General features: G+C 39.2%; 1 protein-coding gene across 2 annotated transcripts in view; it reads left to right on the top strand.

Moving 5' to 3' along the window:
* The first annotated feature begins 1122 nt into the window (after positions 1 to 1122).
* bcan (brevican) overlaps positions 1123 to 9601 on the top strand; it is a 36279-nt gene continuing 27800 nt past the window's right edge. Inside the window, exon 1 of one of the 2 annotated variants that reach the window (XM_038292403.1) lies at positions 1123 to 1288. In XM_038292403.1, coding sequence (XP_038148331.1) covers positions 1284 to 1288 — 5 coding nt within the window. In that variant the 5' untranslated portion in view covers positions 1123 to 1283. The remainder of the gene's footprint in view (positions 1289 to 9601) is intronic. The other variant, XM_038292402.1, reaches the window with a different exon arrangement.

The following is a 9601-nucleotide window of genomic DNA, read 5'->3' as shown; positions in this document are numbered from 1 at the left end:
CTCTTTTTTTCTATTTCAAAGCTGCAATAAACAATATAAACTCATTGACACATTTTAACTTTAACCTCCTGGTAAAAAAATTTTTTTTACTTCGAATTATATGAACACCTGCTTTACATCCATTTCTGTCAGGCACATCTTAGATAGGGATTGTTTTTCCCAAAGAGGACTAATAATATTTGATCCACTTCAGCAAACAAACAAGATTTTGGAAAATAAATATTGCTCCAACTTTTAAAGTGTTTTTTGTGTTAAACTTTCATTAATTTCCTTTTTTTTTTAACTCAAGGCTGAAAAAAATATTTTTTTTAAGTAATAAAACCATAAATAATGTTTATGAATCTGAAATGTGTTCCGATCTTCCATAGTTTGGACCAACCTGGACATTTCTTCATAGAATATTATTACTCCAGTGTTAATTAAAGACTTTTCCGAAATTCAAACTAAAAGAAGATTAAGTGATTAAGCTTTGCTCAGTAATCCTACATATATTATTAATTTTTAGGAATTTCCTTCCCCCAGGGTCTTAAGTAGACGCCAGTCATAAGTAGACGCCAGTCTATAGATACTCTTTTATTATTTATTATATGTCCCAGTGGTAGTTCTATAATTCAACATTTATTACAGACCACCAGGAATCTGTCATTTCAGCAGATTTTTGCTTGAGATTAACCTGCTCTGCATGCAGTGATCACAGTGTGCAGCAGTGCTGGGATCAGCATGCAGGGAATTTTCCAATCAGGACATGTTTGAAAAGGTTTTGTTTAAAGATTAATCAAAGAATTACTGAAAATGCATGAAAACTGCTTAACTCAGTTTGACAGAAAAAAAGAAATAATCTGGAGGAATGTGAAAGTTTATTAGTTATTTAAAAATAAGACTGGTGGAAAATATATTTAATTAATATTATCATCTACTTTCGATCAAATCAAATTAAAAACGGGCTTTACTGACCCCTAGCGACCAGGAAAGAGCGAGAATAAAATTAAAATCGGATTTATTTGTACTTTTCGCTGAGGGAATAAAAAAAAATCAATACAACTGGTTGTGTCACATAAGCTTTGATCTCTACGTGTTTAAGGTTTATTAGGCAAAGGGGAGCACACAGGGGGTCCTAAGACTTTGACTCCCTTCCAGATATTTTCTCCCTCCTCCTCTTTCTGTCTCTCCTGCTCCTGGAGGAGGACCGCCTCGGTTTCTCCCACCAGTCTGAAGATCCAGACATCAAGTTCTGCACCTGCCTGGATGTCCCTTACAGAGCAGAGAAAACAACATTCAACAAAATGAAGTAAGTCCATTTAATTCTATGCATTTGATAAAACAATCTATCCTGTTAGTTTTTTTCCCCCTTTAAACTTGTATTTAAACAAATGTTGCTTCCTCTGCATTTAATTTGGACCAGGTTTCCTGCCTCTCCTGGAAATCCTTCAAATTCTGTATTCTGCATGTTTTTGTAAACAACCATTAAAATAATCTGGCTTTAACCCTTAATAGGGCACTCTGCTTGCCAATAGTGTTATTGGAATCCAGGACAAGAACTTATTACTTTTGTAACATAAAAAAAAATATGGATATTTTCATGGCAAAAATTAATTTCAATGTAACAAGAAATGCCAACTTACCCGAATATATTAAGAAAAATAACTAAAGTCCTTCTATAAAGAATTTGTGAAAAACAATCAGAGTGAAAGAAACACTTTTATTAATTTTTTTGGTCCAACATAACCTTAGAGGCATTAATGCTGATACTGGCACTTACATTTTTTAGTTTATAAACCTAAAACTTATTGTTAACTAGGCTTATTAACTTTTTAACCTTTCAATCTAATTTAACTTTTATCTTTTTCTTGACTTGTTAACTTTTTTTTTTTTTTTTTTTTTACAGTAGGTAATATATCATTCATGGCATCCGTGTTTGCAGGCAGCATTGCTCACCTCATGGTAACAGCAGATACATCTGTGTTTCCTATTTCCATTTTGCGTGTGTATGGCCAGCGATGTTGAGTTCAATTCAATTTCAATTCAGTTTATTTATATAGCGCCAAATTCACAACACATGTCATCTCAAGGCACTTTACAGTTCAACCAGATCATCCAGTCATATTGATTCAAAGTTTTCTATCTAAGGAAAACCAGTTGATTACATCGACTCATTGACTCAAATACAGTCCCTCACACTAAGCATGCTTGTTGCGACAGTGGAGAGGAAAAACTCCCTTTTAACAGGAAGAAACCTCCCGCAGAACCAGGCTCAGTGTGAGCGGCCATCTGCTGAGGCTGACTGGGGTGAGTAAGAGTTATCTAGTCAGTATTACAGGATGCATTGGTCATTGTGCTAAAATAACATCAGAGATAACACTCAGGCAGGTGCACAGTTGCATGAAGCTGCATTATCCAGCCATGCTGCACAAACTCATCACTAAATTGCAGTTTAAAATTGAAAGCAAGGCCTTTTTCAGGTAATCATGAATGTATTTTCCCAATAGTTGCCTAAAGATGTTATAGTTGACAACTCATGAACTCCCACCACCCTTTATACAGAAGAGGATTAGGGCCACTGAAAAAAAAAAAGTTTACTGATTTTTTTTAATTTTATTTCAGTTTAATATGGGAACAAAAAGTCAGTTTAATATGCTTTACAGAAGTTAGCACATATGGTCTGATAAAATGTCTGAATTATTTCCATTACCTTTCCTGCTGGCTTTGTCATGTCATAAACCTAAATAAAAATAAAAATCTATAATCACCTGTGTGAAGCAGAGCAGGAGGGGTACAGCTATTAAAGCTGATGGCTTTTTCTTGGTCTGCTATAAAGCTGTAATATCTTACTGCGTGAATTAGAACAGATCCTTGAGACTGCCATGGGTCAGTGGCACAGAAAGTTGATGATGTTGGATTTGTGCATAAGAATAGCTAGCAGAAAAAGATTCCACAGAGTGTAATATGCACCAGACACGTATTGAAAGAGGACGTGTTTGATTTAAATGCTGTGGATTAGTCTCTCTGCGCGCCCAGACAGGTAAATGTGTGCTGGTGGCACAACATTGCCTGCAGCAGTTCTTTCTAAAACTGCGTACCGCTACAAGTTAAATATATTTCGTGGAAACGAAATTGTTTATTAGTGCCATATTCAGTGGTAGCAGTAGGTAAACGCCAACATGTCTGGACCTTAAATTTGACAGAATTTGAACAGCCTGCGTTGAACTGCATTTCAATCTGAAAAACTCACACAAAGAGAAAAGACAATTAGAAGAAATTTATTGATACAATTACTTGGTCTTTGGTGCTCAGACCTCGGCAGGAAACATAGCGCTGAATTTTGATAGATATGCATGAACAGGAGCAAAGAACAGGGCTGTTTCCCCCCCAGGCCTGAAACTGGTGGTGGAGTGGAGATAGATGAAGTTTGTCAGTCTGTAGACTGCTGGTTAGCGAGACGGTCTGCTGAGCTTTATGGGGAGATCCAGTGGACTGCGTGAGCTGATACTAGAGCTTCACTCATGGACCTGGAAGATGGAAGTCCAGTTTAGATAACACAGGTTGAGAGAACCTGTCCATGATGAGCGACAGTGGAGAGAAAAAACTCCCCGTTAGAAGGTAAACCTCTGGCAGAGCCAGGCTCAACATGGCGGTCTTCTGCCAGACCGGTTGAAATGAGACGCGGAATGCAGTAAGAGTCCAGGAGGAATGAAACCCTGATGAAGTTTTAGCTACAATGGTGGAGGAGGGGCTTGAGGTGGGGTGAAGCGGGGTCATCTGAATGAAGTCACACAGCGCAACAACTGCCTGTGCACTAGGTAGCAGAAGAGTTGCGGATCGGAGGCCTTTTAAGATGATCTATGGATGCCGATTGGCTTTCGTAGAGGTGTGGTTAAAAGCTGATTGGCTGTGTCGTACGTTGATGTAGGAAAACAGTCAGTTTCTTCAGTTGAACTTCCGCCTAGGCTCCATGTTTGCATACTTGTCTCACAAATTTTAGTGAAGGCTAAAGCACAGGTAACATCTGAAGAAATTGGAATATTTTCAGACAGTTAATTGATTTCAGGTTCTATTTAAGTTTGAATGGTGGAAGCCATTTTTAGTTTTCTTTACAAACTAAAGGATTTTACTTTTAATGATGTTTACTTTAAATATTATAAAGAAAGCATTCAGAAAATGGGGGTAAAATTATTTGCAATAAGAAGTAAGAAGTACAAAATAAGACATTATGGGAAATAATATTTATTTTCATTGCACAGTTATTTATACAGCAAGATTTAAACATGTTACACTACTTAATGTTTTAATTTGTTGCATTGTTTCCAAAATATCAAATCAGCTTATGAAGTACTGGTGTTCTATATTATCCTGCCTGAAATTTTAATTTCAAACAAAAATAGACCCAGGCAGTATACACTATATTGCCAAAAGTATTTGCTCACCCATCCAAATTATTGGAATCAGGTGTTCCAATCACTTCCATGGCCACAGGTGTATAAATTCAAGCACCTAGGCATGCAGACTGTTTTTACAAACATTTGTGAAAGAATGGGTCGCTCTCAGGAGCTCAGTGAATTCCAGCGTGGAACTGTGATAGGATGCCACCTGTGCAACAAATCCAGTCGTGAAATTTCCTCGCTCCTAAATATTCCACAGTCAACTGTCAGCTGTATTATAAGAAAATGGAAGTGTTTGGGAACGACAGCAACTCAGCCACGAAGTGGTAGGCCACGTAAACTGACGGAGCGGGGTCAGCGGATGCTGACGCGCATAGTGCGAAGAGGTCGCCAACTTTCTGCAGAGTCAATCACTACAGACCTCCAAACTTCATGTGGCCTTCAGATTAGCTCAAGAACAGTGCGCAGAGAGCTTCATGGAATGGGTTTCCATGGTCGAGCAGCTGCATCCAAGCCATACATCACCAAGTGCAATGCAAAGCGTCGGATGCGGTGGTGTAAAGCACGCCGCCACTGGACTCTAGAGCAGTGGAGACGCGTTCTCTGGAGTGACGAATCGCGCTTCTCCATCTGGCAATCTGATGGACGGGTCTGGGTTTGGCGGTTGCCAGGAGAACGGTACTTGTCTGACTGCATTGTGCCAAGTGTAAAGTTTGGTTGAGGGGGGATTATGGTGTGGGGTTGTTTTTCAGGAGCTGGGCTTGGCCCCTTAGTTCCAGTGAAAGGAACTCTGAATGCTTCAGCATACCAAGACATTTTGGACAATTCCATGCTCCCAACTTTGTGGGAACAGTTTGGAGCTGGCCCCTTCCTCTTCCAACATGACTGTGCACCAGTGCACAAAGCAAGGTCCATAAAGACATGGATGACAGAGTCTGGTGTGGATGAACTTGACTGGCCTGCACAGAGTCCTGACCTCAACCCGATAGAACACCTTTGGGATGAATTAGAGCGGAGACTGAGAGCCAGGCCTTCTCGTCCAACATCAGTGTGCGACCTCACAAATGCGCTTCTGGAAGAATGGTCAAAAATTCCCATAAACACACTCCTAAACCTTGTGGACAGCCTTCCCAGAAGAGTTGAAGCTGTTCTAGCTGCAAAGGGTGGACCGACGTCATATTGAACCCTATGGATTAGGAACGGGATGTCACTTAAGCTCATATGTGAGTCAAGGCAGGTGAGCAAATACTTTTGGCAATATAGTGTATTTCATGTATTCTCTGCCAACAAAGTGAGCAAAAGAGGAAATTAACCAAATATTTTCTGCATAGAAATGTTTATCAAGAATACAGTTTTAAGTGAATTTGCATCACTTAAAAAAAAATATATATATCTTTTCCACTTACGTATATTGAACAGTCTTTAGTTTCAACTTTAACTTAAGCAGCTATCTTTACTTACACTGAGGTAAACCCTCTGAATAGTTTTGACACCTGTGTCTTTAGTTTAAAAGATGTTTCTCGGTAAGTCGGCAGAAAAGTGCGGAAAACCCACACGATTGGAAGGCTAACTGCTGATCAGGTCTTTATTTAGCTGATTTAAGCAGTTTCAAACAACTTAGGCAAACATTTTTGGATATTTCCACCTAACTTTGGGTTAGTTCATCACTCTTGAACAAAGTTTTTGTAAGTAGGGTAAAAATAGAGTTTCCTGTGGCTGTTGACTATCACTCCACCTGATCTGCTCATCTTTAGTATTTGAGGATATTTTTTGTCATAACCAAGTTATGTTCCCTAACTGGTTCCCATTTCCAAACATTTGATTCAGTCTCGATGGACATAGAATAACGAAAATCTATGAGTGCAATGTGTGTAAAGGCTGATTTAAACCGTTTTGATCAGCCTGCAGAATCTCTATGACTTCTGAGACTATTGTTGTGTTCCTCTCTGCATCTGAGTCAGCTTGTTCCCCTCAAACGGAGATGCTAATGAAACCAGTAAGCTCTTAGTCTGTGTCAGAGCTTTAAAGTTTTTGTCCTCCTGCACAGCAAGTCAGCAGCTACCAGCTAATAAGAGCTGGCTGCTGCCTGAGGCTGACTGGTGAGCTGTTCCAAATCAATCCTGTGAACTTAACATCTCTCTCAGGACTCAGTCATGCTGTACGGAGCCTCTTTTCTTTCTCCATGTTAACCTCTATTCTCTTTGAGTTCTCCCTTGCTTCCAGCCCTCCCCGTCTGCTTCTTGCTTCCTGTCAAATTGTGTCCGTCAGGGAGGGTGTTGAGGTTGCCCCTGGAGATGGGCTTCCTTTGAGGTGGTGTGATGTGGGACTGGTGGGCCGGACAGCAGAGGAGCTGCGGAGGGGAAGAGCACTGTAACGGTGGTGGTCCTTGCCGTGAGAAAACGCAGGGGTGCAGAGGAGGTCAGGTTGGATCCACAGCAGCCCAGCACGAGGTCCTGCTCCCATTTTCCAAAATGAAAGACAGTGATGTTAAAAGGAGTATTTGTTTCTTTGGTTATGTGTGTGAAAGACATCCAGTGTCATTGAGTTTATCTGTATTTATGAGGTTTTTCAGTTCTGTATGACTATAAATACTCCAAAGCCCTCAGCACTATCTATTTATATTCACTTTGTCACTTATTTTGCAAAAATATGACAATTCTGAAGAAAATCCCAGCCTATAGTTTTCTATCTGCATATTAATCAGACAAAAGCAATGTTATTTCTAGCAAATGGTTAAATGCAGCTGATGTAACTTTTCTGGATGTAACAGAACAATGCAGGTCAATTCTGTTTAATTTAGGGCTGAAACTGGTGATTATTTTGCAAACCAATTCATCTGTCAATTATTATTTTTTTATTAATATAATAATAATCGAATAGCCATAGGTTCCTTAAAGAAGATTTTTTACTAAATTAAACCAGGTGAAACTAAAACTTTTCCACTTGAGGAGTTCTGGTTGGAGCATAATGACAGATGACATTTTTTTATATATATATATTATATATTATAATTATATTATATATATATATATATATTATATATATATTATATTATATATTATATTATAATATATATATATATATATATTATATATTATTTTTTTTTACAATGTTGATATAATTGCTGCTCTAAGCAGATTACTCTGTCAGCTAAAGGCTTGTTTTACAGTCTCTACACTAATTGAGTAACCGATTAATCGATTATTCAATTAGTTGATGATTATTTCAATAATTTTATTAATAATTAATCACAATCAATCCAATTGTTTCAGCCCAAGTTTAATTATGTAGCACAGATTCACAACACCTGATCTCAAGGCACCATTCAATCAGATCATGCAGACAGTTAAAAGGTTTCTGAGTAAACCCAGCTAAATGCATCGACATAGTGACTTTGCAGGATTTATTCTCCTGAATGAGCATCTAGCGACAGTATACACCTACTTGAATTGTGTCCTTGACTCAAGGGCAATCCCTCACACTGATCATGCATGCATGCAGGAATAGTGGAGAGAAAAAAAACTCCCTTTCAATAAGAAGAAACATCCAGCGGAACCATGCTCAGTATGAGCAGCTTTCTGCCAGGGCGACTTTGGAGTTTAAGAGGACAGAAGCAGGTGCAAAAAAGCAACATAGAAGCACTGAGATGATGGTAAACTAGCTCCACAGATGGCTCTGTCTAGAAAGGTAACCGTTAAGCAGATGAGCTCTGAGCCATGAGTTTTTATGTTAAAGGGATGAATAAGAGAACCTAATTTGTCACAGTAAAAGCTTAGCCCATAGCTAATTTTAGGACAGAAACAGTAAGTACTAATATTACATGAGTTTTTTTTTTTTTTTTCATTTTCTTGGGATCTTATGGTGTAGAACAGGTGGAAAAGGCAAAGAAAAGGTTTGATATGGAAAACAGACAGACAAAGAACAAAAAAATGAAAGTGAAGTGAGCATAAGAATCCAGCAATGAACAATGAATCCTGGATGCTTAAATACTGAGGTGATAGCTGGGAGTTAACATATGGACCATGTGTGCTAATAAAAGAGGATGTGGAACAGCTGTTGCAGAATGGGAAGGGAGGGGGTGGACTATTCAACACAAAGGGACCTAATGTCATGAACCGAGGACAGATGGACCTAGTATTCAAGGCGAGACAGTCAGTAGGAAAGTTCAAAATGTTTATTAAATAAATAAAACAAAACAAAAGCGGAGCTGTGGCTCGCGGACACTGCAGGCGGGGGGACGGGGCACCACCCAATCTCAGACACTCTGGTTTAACAGTCCAGACCACGAGTGTCCCCAGTGCTGCAGTCCCAGAGGTGATGCTGTAAGCTGATCCTGGTCAGGGATCCAGAACAGACAGAAACAAGCAGGATCCAGATCAGGCAGGAACAGAGACAGGTGGCAGGATCCAGACTTCCAGGCATCCACAGGCTTCCAGGAGGGTTTAGAGTCTGACTGGGACCAGAAGCATGACCAGGTGGTCACGCACAGGAGCAGACAGGATCAGGTGCAGACAGGCAGGCACAGTGGAAGAGGGTAGCCGAGACAGGACGTAGGAACCGGAACTTGAAGCAGGACTTTAAACTGGTCTCCTCCCTGGAGCCAGGCTTACTTTGATAAAAACTGAACCTCCCCACAAATAGAGCCAAAAACCCAGACGACTCCGTGGGGAGGAACAGTGGACGATCAGGAGACGAGACAAACACAAAAACCCTCTTTCCACTGGCTGCTAAGATCCAGGACACGAACCAAGGAACAAAACTAACAGACAGGCTAACAGAAAGACAAGTAATGATCTGGCACTGAATGCTCAGGCAGAACTGATTTTAACTAGAGGACACAGGTGAGGGGAATAAATTATAATTGAGGCAGGGAGGGAAAAACGACAGGTGAAAGGAATGACTAATTAAGGCAGAGCAAACAGGCCAGATCATGACACCTAATATCTGCTAACCAAAATAGGAATAAAAATCTGAAACTAAAATAAGAGAATAAACCAAAATACACTGAGAAAAGAAGACAAAAAATGGGAAACTAAAAAGAACAGATCAGAGTAATTTGGTTAAATCAGAACAACAATAATATATATAGCAAACTCAAAGCAATTACAAACAACTTAAAAAATATTAAAAAAAAAACACAACCAGGAAAGAAAACCAAAAAAGCACCCAGAAAATAACAATAATAAAAAAAGAATTAAGAACGTCATGAAAAGGTTAAATTGCAA

The sequence above is a fragment of the Cyprinodon tularosa genome, unplaced genomic scaffold (assembly GCF_016077235.1).
Source record: "Cyprinodon tularosa strain WSP-4 unplaced genomic scaffold, ASM1607723v1 ctg311, whole genome shotgun sequence".
In the NCBI taxonomy this organism is placed as follows: domain Eukaryota; kingdom Metazoa; phylum Chordata; class Actinopteri; order Cyprinodontiformes; family Cyprinodontidae; genus Cyprinodon; species Cyprinodon tularosa.
This window is presented reverse-complemented; position numbering and strand designations above follow the sequence as displayed.